Source organism: Triturus cristatus, chromosome 2_1 (assembly GCF_964204655.1).
Source record: "Triturus cristatus chromosome 2_1, aTriCri1.1, whole genome shotgun sequence".
NCBI classification, from domain to species: domain Eukaryota; kingdom Metazoa; phylum Chordata; class Amphibia; order Caudata; family Salamandridae; genus Triturus; species Triturus cristatus.
Genome location: NC_140581.1, coordinates 494,485,894 through 494,513,565, shown reverse-complemented (window position 1 = coordinate 494,513,565; position 27,672 = coordinate 494,485,894). Strand labels below are relative to the sequence as shown.

Sequence of the window (27,672 nt, the reverse complement as noted above, 5' to 3'; positions counted from 1 at the left end):
AGTGACTGATGACAGGATCAAAATTATCAGGGAAATGAAAGCCCCAAAGACCCAGAGGGAAGTGAGAATGTTCCTGGGAATGGTGGGTTATTGTCGTCAGTGGATAATTAATTTTTCGCTGATAGCAAAGCCACTGATTAAGCTGACTAAAAGTGAGATGACAGACCCATTGGAACTAGATGGAGAACAAATGGCAGCATTCGAAGAGCTGAAAAGCAGAATGTGTGAAGCCCCTGCTTTGGGTATGCCTGATTATGAAAAGGAGTTTGAATTGTACTGCAGTGAGAGAAATGGATGTGCACTTTCAGTGTTAATTCAGAAGCATGGATTACTGAGGAGGCCTATTGCGTACTTCTCATCGACACTTGACCCTGTAGCTGTGGGTTTACCAGGTTGTCTGAAATCTGTGGCTGCAACATGCAGGAGCCTAGAACAGAGTGAGGGAATCATAATGGGATATCCTGTAAGGGTATTCGTACCTCATAATGTGGCAATTCTTTTGACAAGAAGCAGAACTCAGTACATGTCGCATAGTCGGTTGACTAAATATGAAAAAGTCATTCTGGGAGCATCAAATGTGACTCTTGAGAGATGTGTGAATGTGAATCCAGCGACATTGTTGCCGGATATTGAAAATGTGGGTGTGAAAACAGAAGATGATCACAATTGTTTGGATGTGCTTGATTATTGTACAAAACCGAGACCAGACATAAGGGATCTTCCCTTGCATGAGAGTGATCATGTGTTGTTTGTGGATGGATCATGCCTGAGGAATGATGAGGGTGTGCTGTGTGCAGCATATGCAGTGTATAAGGTTTCAGAAGTAATGGAAGCATCATCATTGAAAGGAGTGAAATCTGCGCAAGTTGCTGAAATAATTGCATTGACAAAAGCTTGTGAAATTGGGAAAGATTTGAGAACGACTGTGATGACTGATAGTCAGTATGGATTTGGAGTTGTGCATGATTTTGGCCAACTTTGGCTACAAAGAGGTTTCTTGACGTCGAGTGGGACTCCAATAAAGAATGCTGAAGTGATTGGGAAATTGCTTGAGGCGATACAGCTGCCTAAAGAACTAGCAGTTGTGAAATGTGCTGCCCATGGAGTAGGAGACGATTTTGTGACAGTTGGAAACAGATACGCTAACGACATTGCACAATACTGTGCAAGAAATAATCAATCTATTAATCGGGAACGAGAAGGTGAAATGTCTTTTTGTTCTGTGATGTTTACTAATGTCTTAGAGACATGGGATGAAGTGAAACAGTTGCAAGATGAGGCAGAGGAAGAAGAAAAGAAAGATTGGATTAAGGCAGGTTGTGCCCCAAGAGAGACAGACCATGTTTGGGTCTATAGAGATGGCAGACCAGTAATGCCCAACTCCATGCTGTCAGCAATGGCAAGGATGTATCATGGCCAGGGACACTTGGGGAGGGATGCGATGATTAGGTCCTTCAAACAAACCTGGTACAATGCAAAGTTCAGGACAATTGCAGAGAGTATCTGTCAAAGATGTTTGATTTGCCAGCAATTTAACACTGGGAAGAAGACAGTGGTGAGTCTGGGAACAATAGGCAGAGAAGGAGGTCCTTTTACAAGAATGCAGATTGATTTCATTGAAATGCCCCAAGTGAACAGACTGAGATATGTACTAGTTGTAGTCTGTTTGTTTTCAAGATGGGTTGAGGCCTATCCGACTAGGAGAAATGATGGAGTAACAGTGGCAAAGTTACTGTTAAGAGAGTTGATTCCTAGGTACGGATTTCCAGTAACGATTGAGTCTGATAGAGGTGGACACTTCTATAATGAACTCATGAGTTTGATTTGTGAAGCATTAAGCATACAGCAGAAGCTACATTGTGCATACAGACCAGAGGCTTCTGGTGTTGTTGAGCAGATAAACGGCACAATCAAGAACAGGATTGGTAAGATGTGCTTAGCCACTGGCATGAAATGGCCTGATGTTTTGCCTCTAGTGCTAATGACTATTAGATCTACTCCAGATAGAACTACTGGTTTAAGTCCGCACGAGATAATCATGGGACGTGCAATGCGACATGCATATGTACCTGTCAATAAGTTGATGACAATAACTGATGACATGATTTTGGATTACTGTAAAGGCCTGGCTGACGCAGTTCATTCTGTGTTTCACCAGATTGGAGAAGAAGCTACTACACTTGAGAAGAAGCAAGCTCATGATCTAAGTCCAGGGGACTGGGTGAGGATTAAGGTGCACAGAAGAAGAAATTGCTTGGTTCCAAGGTGGGGAAGACCAAGACAAGTCATTCTAACTACGACGACTGCAGTGAAGTGTGCTGGTGTGAAAAACTGGGTGCATGCGAGTCATACTCTGAGAGTTCCAAACCCAAAGGATGGGACTGGTAGAGAGTATTTTGAAGAGTCAGATTCCAGTGATGATGAAGACCCAGAACCAGTAAGAAAGGATCAAGGTTCATGGAAAGAAGTCTTTCCTACAAGTTCAAGAGAACCATTGAGAATTTCAGAAAGGAGATCTGATTCTGAAAGAGAGTCTGAAGTTCCAAAAAGCAGTGGAGGAAAAAGAAAAGAAAAGAGCAATTCCACAGAAATTACTCCTGAATCAGAAGAGGAGGAGATTGAAGAACCACTTGAGATTATTTCTGAAGAAGTAGGGTCAGAAGAAGATAGAGAGGGACAGATTGCGGAAGACCCCCGAGGAGGTGTAGGGAACACTTCTAATAAGTTAGGTGAAGGGACAAGTAGACAGCAAGAAGATTGCGTGTCGGAGACCCGAGGAGGGAAAGAAGTAGGGAAGTCTCAAAGAGTGGTGAAAAGGACTGTGGAGCGAAAGAAAACTGCTGAAGAACAAGAGCGAAAGAAAACTGCTGAAGAACAAGAGGCATTTGAAACAGAATCGGATGAAAGTGAAAGTGAAAAATCAAAGGGTCGAGTTCTGAGAAAGAGAACTTGGATTGGAGAAAGAAATAATACGGAGATAAGACCGGAAAAGGTCATAAGAGGAGATTTTTGGCCTAACAACAGAGTAAAGAGGCTGAGATACAGACTGATAAGAGGAAATACATCGAAAGCTGAACAAGTGAATGCAGTATCGAGTCAAAACGAAGTAAAAAGGAAGGAGCAAAAGGAGTCAAGAGAACCTGAGGAAATAAAGAGAATTAGAAGACCCAACCAAAAGTACAGATCACCGGAATGGTCTTATGTGGCACTGTCTGAAGAAGGGGAAGAAGAAACAGTGACTCGAGATAATCCGGAGGGGATCTTGAGAAAAGTGGTTGGGGAAAAGGAAGAATCTGTTGGAATCTTAAAAGTTATCCTGACTGACATTGGAGAAGAGTCAGATGCACAAGATGTTGTTGATGATCTGATACAATTTGATGTTGCTGAAGAAGAAGGAGTGAAAAGTGATGAATATCCAAATTGAGTGAACTGAAGAAATCACTTGGAGAAAGTGAAAAGGAGAAAGTCTGAAATTCAGCTGTCTGAAGTAATCCAAAGTTTGAGAAATTACAGTAGTGGAGTAGTAGAGGCTAAGTCAAAAGACAAGGTCAAAGTAGTAAAATGGCTAACATAGAGAATAATCAAAGTAGATGTGCCTTCTTAAAAAGATGGTGTAGAATGTGCTGCTGCTGTACTGGATTATTAATGCTACTATGGGGTATTTTAGCTTTATTAGTTACATTTAGAGTTTCAATAGGTACATTTGGAATACATACTGAGAATGAGACAAATGTAGAGAAGAATTCGCAAAAAGTAGTTCCAACTAGAATTAGTAATACTTACATGCATAAAGATAGGTCAATTAATGATTTTTCTAGTAATGTTTTTTCAAAGTTCTTATACGAATATGTGAAAACAATGGAAGTAAGGGATTGCTACGTTTGTATGCAATTACCTGCATCCGTTTCAGAGGGTGTTACTTATCACCATTTACCAGCTACGTATGGAATTTCTTGTAGTGTATTAAGTAGTGTGTTTTATTTGTTAGGGAAAATAGATTATAAGATGTCTAACAAAGATAGTATTTTTGGGCACTTGCCAATGAACAAAGAGCTGAATCCAGCTAAAGAAGCTAACATTTTTGGTGAGATTTTTATTGAAAAAGAAGAATTAACATTAGATTACATTTTTAAGAATAATTTAACTTGTAGTTTGGAAGAAGAGGAGAAAGCTTTCCTGAACATGGTGGAGGAGAGGAGATTGAGCATGCATGAAAAGGCAGGGAAACATAAAGTGAGTGAGACAATTTGGGACATTGAGATGGGAAAAGAATTGAGAAATGGAGCTAGTCCAACTTTAGCTTTAGATGCACCACAGAAGGGTAAGCTGTGCATTACAAGAGGGAAATCCCAATATGATACATATTTTGTTGGGACTAGTGAATGTCATGATACATACTTCATTGCAACAGGATGGGGTTTCAGAGGTGGAGAAGATACAATTTTTCCAGGAGTGTATTATGTTTGTGGGAACAAGGCTTATTACAAGTTGCCTGACCATTGGTATGGCACGTGTTATGTGGGCCTGGTTTTTCCAAAGATTTTTCATATAGATAGAATAGAAGATGTAGAACATATTAATTTACTAATGCGCTTCAAGAGGGAAACTTGGTCTGAAATTGTAGGTGACATTTTTGGAGCTTTAATTCCAGCAGTGGGAATTTCTTTAAATGCTAATGGGATTCGGAAACTGTCGACAGTGGTGGATCGCTTATCGACAAATACCGCTGGAGGGTTTCTTTTGGTGAATACGGAATTAATTGCCGTACGTGCTATGTCTATGCAAAATAGACTTGCTCTTGATATATTATTGGCTAAGGAGGGTGGAGTTTGTGGAATGCTGAAAGTTCAACATTGTTGCACTTACATTCCAGATGAAAGCAAAGACCTGAAGGTCTATATCAAAAATATTACTGATTTGCATGAAGAATTAATACCACTTGAAGCTGAAAGTATCTGGACTAAAATAGCTAATAAGGTGATAGCTGTTAAGAATTTTATTGCAAAAATAGGTAGTACTATTATAGGTAAGATATTGTTTCCTTTAACTTGTATAATTATTGCTTTATTGATATTGAGATTGGTGTGTGTGTGTTGTAAAAACAGGGGAGGGAGAAAGAAGTTAATTAAAAGAAACAATGAAAAGAGAAATAAAAAATTGAAAAGAGAACCACAAGAAATTGAATTAGAAGAATTAAGGGAGAGTGTCTACTTAGAAACAAAGAGGGATGATGAAAGAGTGTCTGGTGTGTAGTGTTGTGTAAGGAGGAAAAAGACATTTCAAATTTCTCCTAAAATGGGACTAAATTTTCACTAAATTTTTTTTTGTGTGGATTATTTGGTGATAAAAATCACCAAAGGGGGGATTGCTGGAGCAGAGTTTTCTGTTGAAAATTCATCGGGTTTTGAAGCTTCAGTTGTCTAAACGTGGTAAAAATAAAAGTACTAATTTTAATTATTAATTATTTGTTTTGTGTAAATTTTTTTTTTATTAATCAATACGTATGTATTAACAAGAGAAAAACCGACACGAGGGAAACGCTTATATGTTGCTATTGACAATGTGCATGTTTTATTAAATAAACGTTGCTTAGTGCTGTTTATTTTTAAGCACGAAACGCTTTTGAATTAATGCTTTTCTGTGTTGCTAAAGCTAGATAATTGCATACACATAAGGGTATTAGTGGGGTTAACACTGTTTAATCATTATGCTGTGGGAACGTTGTTTTGTCTCTTTTAATTAAGATGGTCTATTGTGGCCTATTGTGGCCTACTAAAAAGATGGCTGACTTTTGAAGCCTGGTTTCGAGTGAGAATTTGTGATGGAAAAGGCCTTGCTGAATATGGACGCGAGTCATCTGTCCACAGTCCTTGCCTGGTTAAAACTTTCCGTGAGGACAGCAGCAGATCTGGGCATGTTTCCAGATGCACTGGACAGCAGCCTTGGTAGCCTTGGAAAACAAAGGAGCTTTAAAGAAAGACTCTAAGCTGTGAGCTCACCAGAGGAAATATGTGGAAGTTGAGAAGAAACATTTGTAGATTTAGTTCCTGTTCTGTCTTTTTATTTTTGTGACTTTTTCTGAGCGGAGATTTTTCAAAATGTAGCGATGCTACATCCTTTCCTTCTCGCTCTGCTCAGCGGTTCGGCGGATGAAGAGAAAATTAAATGTTTCTTTCCTTTGTTTGAATTATTATAAATATATTAGACCAGAGAGGGTTCCATTCCATTACGGTTTTACTTTCTTCCCAAACCTGCGTTGGTGAGGATCGATGCTGTGAAGACGGTGACTTGGGAGATTTCTACTGAGAGACTTGTCCTGATGACCCATTCTGACATTTAGCTAGAATAGGTAATTATGAGAAAATGATTTATTCTGATTAATTTCTTTTGACTAACTTTAGATAAAGAATCATAACTTTAATACGGTGTTGGTGATTATTTCTTGTCAATTATTGAGTACTCTATTTGATTATTGATGTATAGATTGTTTAGATCATGACAATTGCAATAGCTAGGTCTTATTGACCTCGGTGTAGGTGTGGGGTTTAAGTTTAGGAGTTTTCTTTCCACAGGTTCAATGTTAGTAGAGTATTTGAGTGTATGTTAGTGAAATGGGCCCTAGTGTATGGTGAGTGTATGTGCGTGTAACTGTGAAATTACTCTATCCGTGGAAGTAGGGAGATTATATACACCCCAATCTGCATCATTATCAACATGGCGGCGGCGTGCGGGTTCGGTAAGTTAAACGGAGATCCCTAGGAGGAAGTGGGGGCGATTCATGCCAGTGTCCAGGAGTACCGGGAGGGAGCTTGTGGTCCATGTCTGGACAGTTGTAGACTGCGGGCCGCCCGAGCTGTGAGGCAAACCTGAATATATATCTGAATGCTTCATTAACATAGTATAGTCTATCGTCCCAGAATTCCCGATGCTAAACAATCGCTAACTTTCAGTAGTCAATGGTTCGCTGGTTAGACATTTAAAAAGCTGTCTCCGTCGAGCAGACGGGGGGGAATGGAAAGTGAAAGTGCATGAGGCTGCTGAGGACGGAAGGAGGACAGGAGATGTGCACACCGCGTGGCGGGCCGTGCCCATCTCCTGTCCCACTTCCTAAAAATGAGGAAAAATAAAAGTATTACTCCTCGTTACATCACTCCTAAGCCTCCCCTTAGGATTTTGACACGTTCCCAGCTTTATAAAACTTTGTAAATCTGGGAATGTGTCAGGTTCCATGGATTTGCGTAGGAACACCCAATGAACAAGGCTATGAAAAGTCACGCAGGACGACCTTACATGGCCTTGTAAATAAGAGCAGGCACACTGCGCCGATGGTGCGTCAAAAAGGTGACGCACCGGCGGAGCAAGGGGCTTCTAAATGAGGCCCTTAGTGCTTACTTGTTGAATCCCAAAAGACACTGGCGTAACGAACCTTGAGGGGGCCTCCTGCAAGGTACCTGGGGGGCCCCCTCTGGGCTCAATCAGGTGTCCTGCAGCCAGAGTGCTGTGCTGAGGGGGCCCCCTGGAGCGTGGGGGCCCCCCGCACCGCGGGGGCTGTGGGGGCCTGTGTTACGCCCCTGCCAAAAGATATTTGAATTTGTCCTTCTCAAGGCTGATATGACTTCTAACCAAAACCTTTCCTGATGTGTCCACCACTTGGCAAGTTCAATATAGTTATTTAACCATCGTATTTCAAGTATTTATAATTAGGAGGTCTTCAGAATCTGAATTGCGTTTGTTAGGGTGGGCGGCTATGCAAAATGTTGTGAATACTCATAAACTCATAGTTTTGTTGGGATTCACAAGGAGTTTGGCTGTCTATTCGAAGACTGTATACACCCTTCACCTTTAATAGGCAGGGGTAAGTGTATTTTCATTGTGGGAGGGGAACTTCCACATGCTGCACAGCGAAAGGGTTTTTTGCTGAGGAAAAATATATTCACCAAGAAGAAAAAACATGTATTGTGTAAATGCACAGACAGCATAGTCGAACCTGCTGTCAATTCTCAGCATGGATTTTTAAAACCCCCAAAAGTCATAAATCTATGCAAATCGGAGCAAGATGTCTATGATGCACACATTTCTGACTTACAAAACCTTGATGAATCAGGCCCATAATTACTAATATTTGTTTATTTTCAGTTTTTGCTCCAAGTTTTGATCGGGAAGGCAAAGTGTCAGGCAATCTTAATTTATTTAGGATGCAGGAATGGGTGTTACTTTGAGTCATAGCGCGCATCAGCAGCTGTGTCTGGAAGAATGCAATTGCATCCAATAGTTAAGGATGAAATATGCAATAAGTGGGTTCTGGGAAAGTATGGTACTGACAATTAATACGTCAGATCCTGAAATAGCTGCGAGTTATATATATATATATATATATATATATATATATATATATATATATTACCTACTGGCGGTCGCCAGTAGGTAGTTATAGTTAGGACCCTGTTTCCATAGGAAATCCGCAACATTCTATTTGGAATAACTTTGGCGCCGGTCGACGAATCCTCGCGAATTTCTCAAAATAGGTGGGGCGCTACGCTCCGCTCCTACCCTGAAAGTCTCGGGGGGATTCGTCAAGCGGGGGCTGAGATAAAAGGGGGGTCCCAAAACGCGTTTTTCCCATGCATTTTTCCATAGGACCTTTAGACAGGGCTACAGCCCGAACGGCTGAACAGATTTACTAGAAATTTGGCAGAGAGGTAGTCCTCAGGTCAAGGAAGTGCCTTTTGTAGGTTTGGTGTAAATCTGTTCAGTAGATTCTGAGAAAATAGCCTTTAAATCAATATATATATCTGAGCCAGCTTACGGTACGCTTACCGTAAGCTTACCGTACGCGTATGGTGGCGAGCGCGATTCTGATTGACTGTTAGATTTTAGTAAACATTCGAATCGGCCGAAACCAGGAAGCGGCGGCCGCCATTTTGTGTATTTCACTCCGGTAAAAAAGAGTGATATCTTGAAAAGGGGGCAAGGGAGAGAGTTACAGACCCCCTAACATTTGTAAGGGGGTCAAAGAAGGACAGAAAAGTACAAAGGAAACATTTATTGATTTTAAAAAAAATCACGGGGTACGCGTACGGTAAGCTTACGGTAAGCGTACGGTAAAAAAAAAAACCAAAAAAAAAATGAAATTCAGATTTAAGTGTTTAGATATTAGGGGGCTCTAAAAAGAGCCGTTGTGTTTATTAAGTGATTTTTTTGTGGTACCTACAAGTAAGTACCGATGCAGAGTCTAAGGTTCAAGAGGAAGACTCTGTTCCCTTCATCATTGAAGTGCACACCATCTCCTCTATAAATGTCTTGCATGTCGTAACGCAAGTTGTTGTGGTAAATGGAACCCATACCATAGTCACGGAGGAAAGCAGAAACAGATTTGTTGACGTGCTTTCTTGCTTTGTCAATCTGCGGACAGAAATGATTGGACCAGTTCCATTTTTGCCTTTGGCATATGTTAGAAAACACAAAGGCAGTTTTAGGGAAAAGTGAAAACAGTTGTGCAAAGGTGTCCTTCATAAGCATTTCCAGACCTACCCCAGTCAAAGTGCCTAGGTCATTGCCACCACAGTGCACTATTATGAGGTCAGGGTGTTGGATTTGCATGAAGGATTTCACCAATGGCATCAATTGGTGCCACTTTAACCCTCTCTGACCAATCCATTTAATGTCTACATTTGGCAAAGCAAGGTCTCTCACCATACCTGTTTTCTCTGCAAACTTTTCACTCCAGAAGACATAGCTGTGCCCTACAATCCACACTGTGAACATCTTCAAAGGAGAACTGGATGCACTCAGGAGGTGTCTTTCAGTAGAATGGCAATATGAAAAGAAAGACAGTTTGGAAATGGAGGCATACATATTTTTTTAAAAACAAAAAGAACTGATTGGCTGTTTCATACCATTCTAGAATAAAAACTACGCTGTATGTGTAAATTAATAGAAGCATGTTTTGTATTGGTACAAAAAAATGTGTTACCAAAGAACAGTACTATGGATTTGCTGTTAGGTTTGAAAAGTCAAGCACTCTTGCTCTGTGGAATTGAAACATTGTGTGGCGAACTTCTGACCTAACTCCACACAGCAGTGTTCCATGAGCTGTTGCTATGGTAGCAGGCAGAAGTCAAGTTGGGGGAAGGGTACTAGGCAGAAGTCAAGTTGGGGGCAGGGTACTTTTGGAAAAGGGTTGGTTTTCAACCAATAGAAATGTGTGATTACATTTGAAAAAAAGGGGGAAGCACTGAGATTTGAAACTTACATGTATATGTGTGGAAAAATAGAGGGAAAGTTTGCCATTATCTGGTTCTGCTGAGAGGAGAGAGGTGTAGAGAACAGAGATCCTGGCTCTGATAATCTGCTGTTTGAGTGCCACATTTCTTTCACAACTAACTAATTTAAAAGGTGAGGTTAGAGTTTGAGAGGGGATGTATATGGTAAATTAAGAAATGAAAAATAGAAATGTAATTCTTTTTGTTGAAGTTGTGTTTATTATTTTCTGTTTTGGGAGAAATTTAAATGTGAGGAACATGTAAAATAATATGGACTATGTTTTCACGATAAATTAAGGTGTATTGGTATAAAAAATGAATAGTTTAAGGGTTTGAGGTTGGACTCAGTAATGCAAATACATTCAGCATCACTAAGGCTGGTTGCCCTTGGTGGAATGTAGGCAGTCACCCAGGTTACACATGTTGGGAAATATAGGCAGAGATTTATTGTGTACAACTCTGGTAATTTTATATTTGCATTAGTAGGAAAAAGGGGGAGCGATTTTTTGGTGCAGAAGCAGACTCTTAGCACACACCCAGCTCCTTTCCATGTATAATCATGCACAGTATTTACAAGCAAGTGGGTTTTGAGGTTTCAGTCTGTAATGCAAATACATTCAGCATCACTAAGGCTGGTTGCCCTTGCTGGAGTGTAGGCAGTCACCCAGGAAACACATGGTGGTGGTCTGAAAAAGCAGTCTGGACATGGGCTTTTTAAAAAAATCTGAAAAGTGGATTCATAATGTGTCAGTCTGTAAAAGTGATTATCACTTGCCAAAAAAAAGAGCAGTAAGTGTGCATTCAAATTGGCAAAGAAATTTCGTTTTGTGACTAATGTGAAAACATGACTCTGTGTGCAAATAGGAATTACAGGCAGAGATTTATTGCGTTTTGCTCTGGTGATTTCACAGTTGCATTAGTAGGAAAAAGGGGGAGCGATTTTTTGGTGCAGAAGCAGACTCTTAGCACACACCCAGTTCCTTTCCATGTATAATCATGCACAGTATTTACAAGCGAGTGGGTTTTGAGGTTTCAGTCTGTAATGCAAATACATTCAGCATCACTAAGGCTGGTTGCCCTTGCTGGAGTGTAGGCAGTCACCCAGGATACACATGGTGGTGGTCTGAAAAAGCAGTCTGGACATGGGCTTTTTAAAAAAATCTGAAAAGTGGATTCATAATGTGTCAGTCTGTAAAAGTGATTATCACTTGCCAAAAAAAAGAGCAGTAAGTGTGCATTCAAATTGGCAAAGAAATTTCGTTTTGTGACTAATGTGAAAACATGACTCTGTGTGCAAATAGGAATTACAGGCAGAGATTTATTGCGTTTTGCTCTGGTGATTTCACAGTTGCATTAGTAGGAAAAAGGGGGAGCGATTTTTTGGTGCAGAAGCAGACTCTTAGCACACACCCAGTTCCTTTCCATGTATAATCATGCACAGTATTTACAAGCGAGTGGGTTTTGAGGTTTCAGTCTGTAATGCAAATACATTCAGCATCACTAAGGCTGGTTGCCCTTGCTGGAGTGTAGGCAGTCACCCAGGATACACATGGTGGTGGTCTGAAAAAGCAGTCTGGACATGGGCTTTTTAAAAAAATCTGAAAAGTGGATTCATAATGTGTCAGTCTGTAAAAGTGATTATCACTTGCCAAAAAAAAGAGCAGTAAGTGTGCATTCAAATTGGCAAAGAAATTTCGTTTTGTGACTAATGTGAAAACATGACTCTGTGTGCAAATAGGAATTACAGGCAGAGATTTATTGCGTTTTGCTCTGGTGATTTCACAGTTGCATTAGTAGGAAAAAGGGGGAGCGATTTTTTGGTGCAGAAGCAGACTCTTAGCACACACCCAGCTCCTTTCCATGTATAATCATGCACAGTATTTACAAGCGAGTGGGTTTTGAGGTTTCAGTCTGTAATGCAAAGACATTCAGCATCACTAAGGCTGGTTGCCCTTGCTGGAGTGTAGGCAGTCACCCAGGATACACATGGTGGTGGTCTGAAAAAGCAGTTTGGACATGTGCATTTAAAAAAATCTGACAAGTGGATTCATAATGTGTCAGTCTGTAAAAGTGATTATCACTTGCCAAAAAAAAAGAGCAGTAAGTGTGCATTCAAATTGGCAAAGAAATTTCGTTTTGTGACTATTGTGAAAAGAAATGTAGTAATATATTTAAATAAAATAAAGGAATTTTTTTTTAGTTTTTTTCAGGTATTGCTGAAGAGCAGTGAACAAAATTTAAGATGCCTACAAAATCCAGAGTTCAAAAAACTCACAAAAAAAACCTATATTTGAAGACAACTGGAGGACCAAAGTTAGTAGAAGATGCTCATGTTGGGAAAAAGAAAAAATCTTCTGGTAAGCAGAAAAAACAATTTCTAAAAAATATATTCAAAAAAAGGAAAAATGTACAAAATGTCTGTACTGGAAAGAATGATTTCAATCGAAAAGGACAGGAAAAAATTGAGAATTTAGTTAATGCAAATATACCTTCTGCAACTGAAAAGATTTACATAAATAGAAAAACAGCGTTTAAAGAGATACGTAGAAAAATGTTTCAGAGAAGAGTTATGTCCAATTTGATAAAGGATGTGAAGAAATATAAGCAAAAGAGTAAGTTTTATAAAAGAAAAAAAGAAATTGAAGCCATTGCAGCAAAGGCATTAGAATTAAAAAGGAAACTATTCATTTTAATTTTGAATAGGATGCGTACATTAGACAAAATGGTTAATGTACTGAAATCACATAGCAAAAGGAAAAGAGTAGTGAACAGAACAAACTTTTGTAAAGTGTTTTTAGGAAAGTGGATGCATAGTTCAAGTAGTGAACCTTTTTTTAATGAAGAGAGCTATTTTCAAAGTAATAGTTTGCTGCATGCAGTTGACACCAGAGGTCGTGCTTACGAAGTAAAAAATGGTTGCATAATGGAGAAGGAGATAATGGTTCCAAGAGATGAGGTACAAGTGATGGCGGATGAGGCTATGGGGAGACGTCCTAAAGCCCCAGTGTACACTTGGAATTGTAGTAGTATTTGCACTGTGCGTCAGGAATCTATTGACAAATTTCGTGAGTTTCTAAGAGAATTTAGTAAAAAAAGTATAAAACAGAAGATTAAGGTGCTTCAAAGTCTAGATCCGTGCAGAGTGAGAGAGAATACTGGTTTGCAGGGTCATTCTCTGGCTTGTCTATCTAGGAAAGTGTGTAATAGTGTTTTCCATCATTTTAGGATGTTGGCTGTTCATCATACTGAAATGAGAAAGTTTGTGAGACGGTTGTATTTTGCTAAAAGTCCAGCAATAAAGTTAGATGAATTGAATAGGGCTCTGTTCCGTGGAACGGTATCAGATGTAGAGAAGGTTGTTGATGAAATTCAGTTTTGTTACTTTGGTCCTGAACAAAACAGTGCAGAGAAGGACACAGTAAATGAGGAAGAAGTGGAAGAGAATGTAGAACCCTCTGTAAGTAAGACATTTAATGATCACATAACAAAATTTGCAATAATCTCTAATGAAAGACCAAATATTACTTGTATTTGTTGCCGCAGAACTCATTATAGAAAACAAACCAGGTATGTTGATCTCTACAGAAAGAGTGAAAATGAAGATAATTATAAGTGGAAGGATTTTGCCACATATATATTTCTTGAAAATTGTTTTGAATTGGGTGAAGTACAGCGTATTTGTAAATACTGTTACAACAAGTTAGAGGAAAATAGAATGCCGACCAGAGCAGTACATAATAATTTAGAATTGGATGCTATTCCTGCTGAACTTTCTGAATTAAATACATATGAGTCTATACTCATTCAATGTGTTCATCCGTTCCAGACCATAGTACGTATGGAGCCCAAAACTGGTAAATTACCTCCTTCTGATTTACTGAGAGGTTTAAAAGGTAGAGTGGTGTATTTGCCCTTGGATTTGAAAAAAAATATGGAAACTATTGATGCGGATACTTTGGAAACTGAACCATTAATTATTCTGGTTAATGGTGTACCTACAAAGAATAAGAAGATTTGGCAGGAGCTGGTAGATGTACGGAAAGTACAAAGAGCAAATTTGTATTTGAAAAGGAATAACAAATGGTATGAATCAATTTATATAGAAGAAGAAGAAGAAGAAGATTTACAAGAAGACACAGAAACACCAACTGGACAAATTGAAAAAGTGGACAAGTCAAAGGAAGAAGAAATTTATGAACATTTTAGCATACATCCTCTTCATTCAAAAGAAGTTATGGGAGACAATATTGATCTCTTTCAGATGAAGAAAGCAAAAGGAAGTCCCGTGAGTGTATGGGAGGAGAGCTTGGAAGCTCGATGTTTTCCCCAGCTGTTTCCTAAAGGAAAAGGAGGACGATACGATGAACGTCCGGAACAGATTCCAGCTTCTGAGTATCGGACTACAAGACTATATGCTGAAGATCCCAGATTTCGACAAAGTATTCCTTATTTGTTCCATCTTTTATTTGAAAGCGACTTGTCTGCACTGTCTTATGCAGTAAATCACATTTTAAAAAGTGGAGTACATTTACAAAATGTGTCTGCTAAGGATTTTATGGAGAAAGTGCAGCACCGAGATGATCATTTGGAAACACAACTGATCAATCTGATGGCTTGTCAGCGTGGGACAAATGAATATTGGTACCGACGCCATGGTGAATTAAAATGCATGTTACGGAATTTAGGAACACCAACATGGTTCGTTACCCTAAGCTGTGCGGAGTACGCTTGGGATGATTTACTGGATTTTCTACGAGAGGCAAATTCAAACATTAAAAACATCGAATACAAGACAGCAGGAGAACTGTGCTCATTGGATCCGGTTAATGTTTGCAGATATTTCAATCATAGATTTGAGGCTATGATGTCCTTCATCTGCAATAAAAAAAATCCACCTCTTGGAGAAGTAGTAGATTTCTTTTGGAGAAAAGAGTACCAGGCAAGAGGTGCTCCTCATATTCATATGCTGTTGTGGATCAAGGATGCCCCAAAGTTTGGAACAGATACTGATGAAGCAGTGTTATCTTACATTGAAGAATATGCAACATGTGCTATACCAAAAAGCACAGAAGAGAAAAAGTTAAAGGAGCAAGTTTTACGTTTCCAAAGTCATCGGTGTGGAAAATACTGTCGACGGAAATACAAGAGCAAAGATAAATACTACACTAAATGTCGATTTGGATTTCCTAGACCTGTTCTTTCAAATGGAAGAGTAAACAGTTTTATGTCAGCTGTGAGACATACTATCACAAGAAAATCACCTAAGAATACCTACAACCTTAAAAGAAAAGAAGAATCAAAAAATATAAATGACTACAACCCAGTCATTTTATCCATGTGGAACGCTAACATGGATATACAGTATGTAGCTGACAATTCCATTGCTGTTGCTCGATATGTAACATCTTACATTACAAAATCAGAAAAAACAGAATTGAAGGAAATGTGGGAAGAGATTTCTCACGAGAAGACTGTCAGTAAGAAGCTGTACAGTTTCAGTTTGAAGATGTTATCGCATCGAGAAATTGGATCCTACGAATGTTCAGATAGGTTATCTTCTGCAAGTCTCTACTCGAAGTCAAGAAGAATAATTTGGGCAAGTTTAGGCCTTGCAGCAATGAGAAATCGGGTACTAAAATCTGTTGGAGAAATTGAATATTTGGCCGAGAATGACCCAGAAAGTACAGATATTTTGAAATCAAACATGTTGGACACATATTATCCCAAGAGAAGTCAACATCTGGAGAACATGTGTCTCTATGAAGTGCTGCAGAACTACATTTATTCACGGAAAGCCGCAGAAGACATCAACAATGAGAAATATAAAGTCATTGGTGAGGAAGGATGTTTGGTGAAGCAAACAAAAGGAAGTTTGATAAATCACAGGAAGCTGAGTTGCGACACTACTGACAAGAAGGAATTTTACTACTTGGCTCTTTTACAGTTGTTTAAACCATGGCGTACAGAGGATGAACTACTGGGAGAATTTCAAAGCTATGAAGATTCTTTTAATGCTTGCAAAGACAGCATACAATGCAGTACATTCTCAAGTTATCTGCAAATGTTAAATGAAGAAATTGAACAGGAAACTACAATTGCAGCAGAAATAGCTAGAGACAGTTCTCAGGACAGCCAAAGTTCAGAAACACTCAGTCAAGATCCCCTAGGACAACCAATCGTTGAAAATGAAGCATCAATAGCCATGAATGAAGTGGAAACGGCTATGAATCAAGCTCAAGAAGAATTTATAGACTTACAAAATTTGGAAAGACAACTGAACGAAGAGCAGCAACAAATTTATGAAGAGATCAGAAACAAAATTGATCACGGATTTCTACATGAAAAAAAAGAGTGCTCATGCACATCATTTCATCCAATCAGGATGTATGTAAGCGGACAAGCTGGAACTGGAAAAAGTTTCCTAATTAAAGTCATCAGAAGCTACCTACAGCAAAAAACGGATTCTACTTTGTCTTGTGTGGTTACTGCTCCAACTGGGTTAGCAGCAAATAACATAAAAGGAATCACTTTACATCGTTTGCTAATGTTACCAGTGGAGCATGAGAACAAAATACAATACAACAAGCTAACTGGAGAAGCATCCTTGGAAGTTTCAAGAGTCTTGAAGAAGATGCAAGTTCTCATTATTGATGAGGTGAGCATGGTTTCAAACTTAATGCTTGCCTTTGTGCATTTAAGAATGCAGCAAATTCTGAAGACAGACTATGACGTGTTATTTGGAGGAAAACACGTCATAGTTTTTGGAGATCTTTTGCAACTTACTCCAGTTAAAGGACAACCAGTGTTTAATACTGTGACACATGAAGACACAAAGAAGTCATTGGGAAGCATCGGAAATACAAATATTTGGTCCTTCTTTGAGTACAAGGAACTTACTACTAATATGAGGCAAGCAAGCGATGAAGAATATGGAAGTATTCTGAAAGATATCAGAATCGGACTACTCACAGAAGTTGGCAAAAAAGCATTACAGAGTCGGCTGCTACATAATTTATTTCCAAAGGAAGAAATAGTTGCAGAGAAGATATACAAGAACATTGCAGAAAAGAAAAGTATCATCTGCTTAATGCCAACTCTACGTGAATGCTCAATATTCAATGAGGAGCTTTTGAAATTGGAAAAGGAAGAGATCAGGAAATTAGAAGCAGTGGACAAAATAGAGGATGGAAGAATTACTGACACAGTAACAGGCACACTGAAAAATAAATTGGATTCACTAGAGAAGAACATTTCCAAAACAGCTGGATTAGAAAAAAATCTATATGTTTGCATGAACTGTAGAGTATTTTTAAGGAGAAATTTGGATGTTGAAAAAGGTTTAGTTAATGGAGCTATGGGAAGAGTTGTGGGTTTTATTAATTATCAGAAAAAAGATGGAATTGAATGTTTAAAAATAAAATTTGATCAGATAGAAGAAGTTAAAGACATTTGTCGTTGTTCAGTTCGTTTCATGCTTGTGAAAGACTTATATGTACGTAGGAAGCAGTTTCCGTTTTCGCTAGCATATGCTGTAACTATTCACAAGTCTCAAGGATTGACTGTAGATTGTGCATTTGTGAACATTGGTTCAACTGTGTTCAAAGAAGGTATGGCATATGTTGCTTTGTCACGAGTGAAAACATTATCAGGTTTATTCATGATAGACTTTGATAACTCAAAAGTTAGTGCTGATACAAATTGTGTAAAGGAGTATAATAGATTAAGAAGAAGCTATGCTCCTCATTTAGGTCAGTATCCTGTGTTGGAGAAACGTGTAGTTTCTCGTAAAAGGAGAAATGAGAATATCTGTGATGAAGATGTACAGAGGAGGAAAAAAAAGAGGAGTGATGTAATTGCAAGCAAAAAGAGTAAGGAAAAAGAAGAACAGGTTGTAGGAGGTCATTTTGAAAATAGCTCTGGTTTCAACTGCTACGCAAATGTAGTGCTGAATGTTGCATTTTATCTGGAAAGTTTGCAAGAGCAGATAATAGTAAATCAGGGAAAAAGATTCTGTTCAGAGCTGAGTCTCCTTTTTCAAAAGCTGAGTAATGATAAAACTCAAATAGAAAGTGCTACTGAAATTAGAAAACTTTTAGATGTATGTTCAGGACGAACACAGTTTTCTCAAAATGAACAGCAAGATGCACACGAATTTTTGATGTTTTTTCTTCAGGTACTGGAAGAAGAAGAAGTTGCAATTGATAATTTATTTGGTCTCTCTTATAAATGGGAACATAGTTGTGAAAACTGTTATAATATATGTGGCTCTAATGTTGATAATGAAAGGTTTATTTTTTTGACATTGCCAGAGACTAAAACAGTCACTTTTGCTAAATTAGTTAAAGATGCTAATCATAGCATGCAATGCAGTGAGTGTCAATCTGACATGTTTTCAACATTAATTTTAAAGGAATACGGACAGTATGTAATTTTAATGATGCAACGATGTAGAGCTGATGGTTCAAAATTGGATACTTTAATAAAGAAGTTTACAGGACAGCAATTATCAATTTCAGGAAAAACTTTTGTAACTGTTGCAATAATTTTCCATGAAGGACCTACTGTTACTTCTGGACATTACACAGTTTATCTTAAATGTGAAAAAGGCTGGACACTGTGTAATGATTCCCAATTGGTTTTTAAGCAACGTTTGCCTTTTGATTTAGCAAATTCCTATCTAATCTTCCTGAAACCTAAATTTTAGAGAGACTTGGCAAGATCTGGACAAAACAATTTTACCATTTGATTGGATTACCATTGGAATTTTCAAAAATAAAGATTTTATAAATTATCATTTGGCCTAATGGAAAGATAACCAATTGTAATGTGGACTTTTTTAATTTTTAATGAAACTTTGGAAAACCAAAAATTTAGAGAAAATCGGTAACATCTGCACAATTTAAATTTTGGAATGTTATTGGAGTGCCATTGGAAATTTATTCAAAAAAGATTTTTTTAATTACTATTTGGCCATGTGGAAAGGTAACCAATTCTATTGTGGACTTAATAAATTATTAATAAATCTTTCGGGAACCAATATGTTACAGAGAATCGGTGAGATCTGTACAAATAAAACTTTAGAATTTTATTGGATTACCATTGGAAATTTAATCAAAAAAGAATTTTAAAATTACTATTTGGCCTAAAGGAAATGGAACCAGATGTAATGTGGAGTTATTTGAGATATAATATTGTGATTATACTTCTGAAACAAACATATCAGACGGTATTTTAAAGAAATAAGTATTGGTATTAGATGATATTTTTTTAGAATATTATGCATTTCTATAATGTTAAGTTTAAGTAAAAAGAGATTCTGGGCTTTTTTAATACAATCTTTGAGATTGTTATTTTTTTTTGCCCGCTGTAAAATGATGAATGCAATTGCTTTCACAATTTATAGTGAAATGCAATATATTCTGAAAACAGCAAAAATAAGGCAAAAATATTTTTTGATAAATATGTAAATATGTGTACTGTATTATAAAATGTTTTTAAAATATTAATACTTTTTTCTTTTTTTTCAGATTGATATAGAAAATTTTCGAAAACTAGAACCATTTTTAAAGCAATTTTTTTTTAAAAAAAAGAATAAATATTTTTTTGAGTGGGTATGGTAAGTCAATAATAATAATTGTAGTCTCTCAAGGACCTTGTAATGTGATAATTGATTTTTAGTGTTTTTTTTAAAAAAAAAAACAAATTACGCGCACCGTACGCGTACGGTAAAAAAGAAAAAAAAAGTTTTTAAAAACATATATAAAAAAAAGATGAAAGATAAGGTTGGCTCTTAAAAGAGCCGTTGTGTTCATGCAGGGACAGAGGAAAGAAAGAGTGGGAATATTAGTCTCTGCGACAAGTGTGCTGATCTATTTTGTTGTTCACTAGGGAAACACTGGTCTCCCTATGACAAATTAGATCATGACAAGAGGCGCATCGAATATCAACCCTCAGAAATCGAGGGTTAATTTCCTGAGGGTCAGCAAAAGGAGATGCTCCCCCCACAGATGAAGGGCTCACCTGACCTGCAGAAGAAGGACTCAGCCCTGCAGATGATGGTCCAGGCTGAGCTGCTGTGGATGTGCTTGGTTGACTTTCTGAAGGGTTACCTCCAAAAAGTCGAGCATGTGTCCTTTTGTGTACATCCTTGAGGTGCCTCATCATGGTATGATTCCCAAAGGAATACTTCCTGTCAGGATTACCTCTTGAAAGTACACGCTGACACAGCTTGCAAGTCACTAAGGGTGCATTTACCTTTAGCTGGCCTTCAGGAAAAGTAAAATAATCCCATACATAAGAGGTCTTTTGTTTCCTCGCTCTCTGCCTCAAGGTAGTGCTGCTAGTGCTAGCCTCACTCTCAGAAGGGCTCTGCTGTTCTGCCATCGTATCACAAAGACAACCCAGCTCCTTCTCCTAAGGGATCACAAGCAGAAATGAGGGGAATGGGTGTGGTGTAGGAGAGTTCTAGAACTGAAAGTAGTTTCAACCAATCAAAAGTTGTGTTTCATGATCACATGACCTACCGTACGCTTGCGGTACGCTTACGGTGCGCTTACGGCAAAAGTACGCATGCGCGTAAAAAAGACACGCTCTTGCGCGCATGCGCATAACAGTCACTACCCGACACTTCCGCGTAACATGCGCGTGTAGCGTACACGCGTACGCGTCCCACGCGGAGTACGCGCGGCTACGCAAATTGCGTAACTATACGCAAACAGCGTAGAAAAATTACAGACGTTGCGTAAACCGTACGCTTACCGTAAGCTTACGGTACGCGTACTAAAAAAAAATTTAAAAAAAAGGAAAAAATGTATTGCTAATAAATTTTACATGTTTATTTTATAAAATATATTAAAAAAAACATATTATAGAATTTTAAAAATTTAACCATAGTCTTTAAAAAAGGATAGAAAATTTAAAAAAAAATATGTAAAAAAAAAAAAAAGAAAGAAAAAAAAATTAGCATTCAAAAAACCTTGCAAATTCACTGAAAAAACCATGGGTTAAACACACGTTATAGTTAGGAATTAGCATTTAAAAAACCTTGCAAATTCACTGAAAAAACCATGGGTTTCACACACGTTATAGTTAGGAATTAGCATTTAAAAAACCTTAGAAATTCAATGAAAAAACCAAAGGTTTCACACATGTTATAGTTAGCTGGACATTTCACTCGTAAAAAACCAATGAAATTCCCCCGTTATAGTTAGTTCAGCTAACTATAACTCGCGCGCCCGCAATGTACTACTGATGACGTCACATATTACATCACTCATGACATGGTCAGTGACATCACTCATGACATCACTGATGACATCTCAAATGACATCACTGATGACATCATCCTTGTGACAGAGTGGTAGACCTCCTCTCACCCTAATATAACCTTTGATACACACATTTAAAAATAGATACTAAAATTATCAAAACAATGGACATACCAATAACAGTAACAACAACCTATTCAGTATTTCTAAGATCAACATACACATCCACTCATCCACCAACAGTCCTGTACAGTCACTCATACATGTACTCACTCATCATATGTACTCATACACGTATACATCCTGTTACACAATGCCACTCATCCATAGAGGTACTCACACACATAGTCACTCATGCTAAAAAAGAAACAAACATCAATTTACTTGCATATACAGTTATACACACACCAGCACACTTACTTTAACAGAAACTTACACATACTTAGTCTTTTTAACAATCACTTATAGAAACACATTCTTATTCATACAGGAACTCTTTCAATCTCTCACTCTCACATATACTCACTTATATACACCAATAGTCACATATACTAGTTTAAAACATATGTAGTTACTCATAAAGACACTATTGAGACAGTCATTCACTCACTAACACATCCATGCATACAGTCATCCACCCATACAGTCCTGCACACATGCTGTCTTCAACACATACAAAGAGTGAGTCACTCATTCATGCACCTATGCACTACATAATACCCCCCACCGAACCATACAGACACTCAGACACTCATAGTGATACTCAAAAAACCAACTAATAACCTCTATAGACACTCATGTAGCTACTCACCAACCCATGCAGCCACTTATACACAAAGTGAGAGACTGATACAGATATTTACATATTTAAACATTACTCAGTAAGCCATGTATTCAATAAGATACACTTAATCAGTCAGAAATACAATCAATTTTTCAAAAACAAATCATCCACTTAGACACTTATATACCCATTGATTCTTCCATCGACCTTGAGATATACATATATAAAACATATTTAATTTTCAGAAAAACACACATTCACTGGATGATGTCATCAGTGATGTCATTTGAGATGTCATCAGTGATGTCATGAGTGATGTCACTGACCATGTCATGAGTGATGTAATATGTGACGTCATCAGTAGTACATTGCGGGCGCGCGAGTTATAGTTAGCTGAACTAACTATAACGGGGGAATTTCATTGGTTTTTTACGAGTGAAATGTCCAGCTAACTATAACATGTGTGAAACCTTTGGTTTTTTCATTGAATATATATATATATATGTATGATCATATATAGAAAGAGGCCCTCCTATGATACTCAGCACATGCTAGACTCCTCAGATCTATGGGTTCAGAGATGAGGTGCACTCTATGAAAAGAGTCAACTGGCAGCATTAGAAAAGATCATCACCGAAATATTCAGAGAATGGATAAATGGCTTAACTTGTTACACCAAAGGCAGTAACGAGGAAAATCAAAAGCAGTAAAACCAAGTCATTGATGAAAATAAAGATCACCCGCGTAAATAAAGAAACATATTATCTCTCCTAACAGAGCAATTAGTGTCCCGTCTTTGGTGCATTGCCAGTATCTAGTCAGTTGTCGAATTTGTGCATGAAGCCAGTTGGGGATTCAAGAGGCCGCATTTCCAGAAGCTCCCAAGCGGACTTCGTTTTCCTGCTGACTGGCACCATTCTCAGTGATCAGAGACCCCTGGGACACAGCACGCAGACAAGAAAACTGGAGTGCCCCTCGACCGCAGCTCTCAGAATTAGCGGTACTGCGGACTCCTAACGAGCAAGTCAAAGCAATGATTCCCCTTTTGGAAAAGCAGAATTTTGTCAACACATTCACAACTTCATACACTTGATCACCAGGACAAGACACCCAACAATCATCTCGATAACAGCCTACATATAAAAAGTGTTTCATATGTTTTTATTGTTATAAAATAGATCATATAATCAGCCACAAATTCATAAAAATACACAGTAAAACAATGTAAAAGTTTAAGATAAAAACAACAATGCACAGTATCCTACCTATACATAGAACACATTACACATACACTAATGTAAAATAAAATAAAGGGAGACTCAGTAAGGAGCGTATTTTGATCTCTCATCATCAGGAGACAGGAGACATATGATCATGATCTACTCATTTCCTAGTTGATAATATCAACATTTGCGTAATTTGGAAACTCGGAGTCACAACAATCTATACTCTCCCTCCTACAAATGCGTCGACGCGTTTCGGTGGAAATATGAAGATAGCAGACCACCTTCTTCAGGACAAGTCATAATATTCTCCCATGTCGTCAGAAAACAATCTAAATACAATCATAAAATATACATATTAAGACAGTTCTTACAATCATCACTCAAACCACAAACAAAGTACCTTACAAATAATATGGAAATTAACAAAATAGGTCGATCGTCACTTAAAACAGACACATTAAGTTTAGAATCTAAACTATGTTGTGAATAACTCCTTCTGAATAATATGGAGATTAACAAAGTTAATTGAATAACAAATAGAGATAGAGTGGGCCAAACTAGAAAAGTGTTGTTCTCCTGGTGATCATACATACGATACTTCATACATACAGTACATTGAAGTGATAACACACACATCGGGGTTATAGTAAAGTCCCATATTAGAGTACCTTATATGCACCAATAGAGTAGACATCGGCTACTGAAGGGATCCCAACCTCCTCCTTGTGCCTCATCCAGATTACTCAACAGGCCAAAATACTATAAAGGACGATAATTTCAGGCATTAGAATAGCCAAACCACTAGAGTGTATTGTCTAATCTAGCTATAATAACAGCACAAAAGATTACCTGATACAGTCTATAATAGTCTTTTCTCGCCTTGTTCTTATATCGTAAATACGTGCGTTTGATGGAAAATATGTCTAAAGAAAAAGACAAAAAAATGTTTTTCCCCCCCTTAGTCCTCTATTATAGAGTAAATACTTTCTTGGTATATCTCAAGGGCTCTAACTCAATAGTTTATAAAATAAAATTTACCTTAGATGCATAGATGGGTCCAAAACCTCAAGGGTGATTTCAATTAGGTCGTAAGCAATGGGAGTATCTATTTTTTCTCCTCAAGGATACGGTGGATACAATCCTATGTCCTAAAAACAAAGAACATGTTTTATGTATAATTTGACTATTTCTCTACCTATAATCCTAGAGCCAATATAGCCCAAAGATTAACATATGTTTGGGACAGAAGATAAAATTGTGGACATAGTCGTGAATTCATCATTCCAAATAATCTGCAAACACTGTGACCGTCTTGATACAGAACTCGTCCAGAATGCATTAGCCACCCAAAGGGAATTAATAGTCTATTATACTATTCTCAAAGCAATAAATATATCCAAAGATGCGAACTCTAACTTCAGTGCCAGCGCATTAAATGCACAGTACACCCAAAGAGTACCTACACCCCGGTATCAGGAATGCACTTTCACAAGATAGAACACAAACAAACGGTCCTCGTCTATCTTACCGTGAAAAAGCGCGTACGCGTCAGGAAATAATTAAACGGGTCCCACCAGCACGACAACGTTGAGCCAAATGGCTCGTTATTTATACTCCGAAAACAAGAGTTAATTGAAGTCAGCTGTTCCGATTCAACACGCACAAAAAGTGGCGGCCATGATGGATGCCCCTAAACTGAAGATAACGGGCCCATCTGGCGCACCGTCTGATTACGAATAAAGACACCCAATGTGGCGGCCATCTTTGACTGCCTTTCCATTAGTTAAAGCAACCTGTCTATTGATTAAAAAATAGTAAAGAAATGCTTCTCCAAGTCCCACCAGCAAGGCTACATTAAGTACAATGAAACGTTATCTCGATTCTAAAAACGAGTTAGTTTGGGTCGGCTCGAAAAAAGAGAGAGGGGCTGGATACGCTCAAAGAATGGCGGCCATGATGGATGCCCCTAACACGAGAGCTAACGGGCCCCACTAACTCACCATCAGATAACGAAAAAAGACATCCAGTTAGTTTCAAGCAGCTTGTCCATTCATTTGAAATAAGGATGAATACACAGTAGCTAGGATAGTAGAAGCAGTACAACATGTACTCCTCTTGGATTTTAAAATAGATTAACTCTCCGCACGTTTAGACACCTCTGCATATGCTGAAATCAAATGTGTCAAATCAGAGATTGACAAGAATCGGGCAATGCCGACAAGAATCAGCATGACATAGTCTGGACCATATCTAATACCAGCCTAAAGGACAATACCTACTAACCCCACTTGTTGCAAGACAGAATAACCTCTGGTTAGATGTTCTATAGACTAGTGCTGAATAAAATGTAGAGTGGCCCTAGGAAGTGATGTCTGTCGCTCAGATTACCCAGTATTGCCATGACCAAGGGTTCATTAATTGAGAAGACGTTCCCATTCCTCCTTCGAGTTTAGACCATTGCGTACTGTATTGAACAGGGAAATATACCACTGTTCTCTTGCCTTTCTTTTTTGTTCCATGTTTCCTCCGCGACGGCCCATCCAGATTTTCTCTAAAATGAACCACTGAATGTCAGAATCACTATGGCCTGCTTCAATGTAGTGGGCAACTAGGGGGGCATTTAATTTACCTGTACGTATCGCTGAGCGATGTTCCTGTAGTCTAATGCGTAACTCTCTCCCTGTTTCACCAACGTATCCCTTCCCACAAGGGCACCTGAGGAAGTACACAATATTCTTGCTCCTACAATTGTTTAAAGAATTTAGAGAAGACCTTACGGCCATTATATTCAAGGCTGTTAGATACCAGGGATAGTGGGCAAACGTTACAAGACCCACATCTCACATTTCCGAGAGCATGAGTTCCATCTAGCGTACATTGAGCATTGCCCTGGTTCTCTCTGTATGTATGAACTAGCTCATTTCTCAGATTTCTATTTCTTTTGAATGCGAAAATAGGTTTATCCAGCTTTTTGTCCTCATCATTATTGATAATATGCCAATTGCTGTTGATTACGTTTTTGATTCGATTACTTATGTGCGAGAACTGACTCACGAACACAAGCTTCTCAAACTCATCTTTGTCCTTCTTCGTCTTTGTCAGCAAAGCCTCCCTGTTATAGAATCTTGCTCGCTTAAGTGAGTGCGTTATCAGTTTCCTGGGATATCCTCTCTCTAAGAATTTCTTTTTCATGGTATCTGCATGTTTATAGAAATCACCCAAATCAGAACAATTTCTCCGCAAGCGGAGAAACTGACTAAAAGGTATATTGTCTCGTTGTGTTTTAGGGTGAAAGCTCGAATAGTGAAGTAGGGTATTCTTAGCAGTTGGTTTGGTAAAAAGTTCCACTGCCAGACAACCCTCTACATCTTTAATAACAATGTCAAGAAACTCAATCTTATCCCTACTCCAATGAGATGTAAATTTGAGGTTTGAGGACAAAGATGAGTTTGAGAAGCTTGTGTTCGTGAGTCAGTTCTCGCACATAAGTAATCGAATCAAAAACGTAATCAACAGCAATTGGCATATTATTAATAATGATGAGGACAAAAAGCTGGATAAACCTATTTTCGCATTCAAAAGAAATAGAAATCTGAGAAATGAGCTAGTTCATACATACAGAGAGAACCAGGGCAATGCTCAATGTACGCTAGATGGAACTCATGCTCTCGGAAATGTGAGATGTGGGTCTTGTAACGTTTGCCCACTATCCCTGGTATCTAACAGCCTTGAATATAATGGCCGTAAGGTCTTCTCTAAATCTTTAAACAATTGTAGGAGCAAGAATATTGTGTACTTCCTCAGGTGCCCTTGTGGGAAGGGATACGTTGGTGAAACAGGGAGAGAGTTACGCATTAGACTACAGGAACACCGCTCAGCGATACGTACAGGTAAATTAAATGCCCCCCTAGTTGCCCACTACATTGAAGCAGGCCATAGTGATTCTGACATTCAGTGGTTCATTTTAGAGAAAATCTGGATGGGCCGTCGCGGAGGAAACATGGAACAAAAAAGAAAGGCAAGAGAACAGTGGTATATTTCCCTGTTCAATACAGTACGCAATGGTCTAAACTCGAAGGAGGAATGGGAACGTCTTCTCAATTAATGAACCCTTGGTCATGGCAATACTGGGT

The 27,672-nt window shown here is 38.3% G+C and overlaps 2 protein-coding genes across 2 annotated transcripts in view; one reads left to right on the top strand and one right to left on the bottom strand.

The window, feature by feature from the left end:
• ZNF366 (zinc finger protein 366) overlaps positions 1-27,672 on the bottom strand; it is a 498,300-nt gene that overhangs the window by 272,353 nt on the left and 198,275 nt on the right. The gene's annotated exons all lie outside the window — the stretch shown is intronic.
• LOC146865535 (uncharacterized) lies at positions 3,858-6,419 on the top strand. The gene is made up of 2 exons (XM_085640746.1): positions 3,858-6,034; positions 6,105-6,419. The coding sequence occupies exon 1, from the start codon at positions 3,859-3,861 to the stop codon at positions 5,251-5,253; it is 1,395 nt and encodes a 464-aa protein (XP_085496872.1). The 5' UTR covers position 3,858; the 3' UTR covers positions 5,254-6,034; positions 6,105-6,419.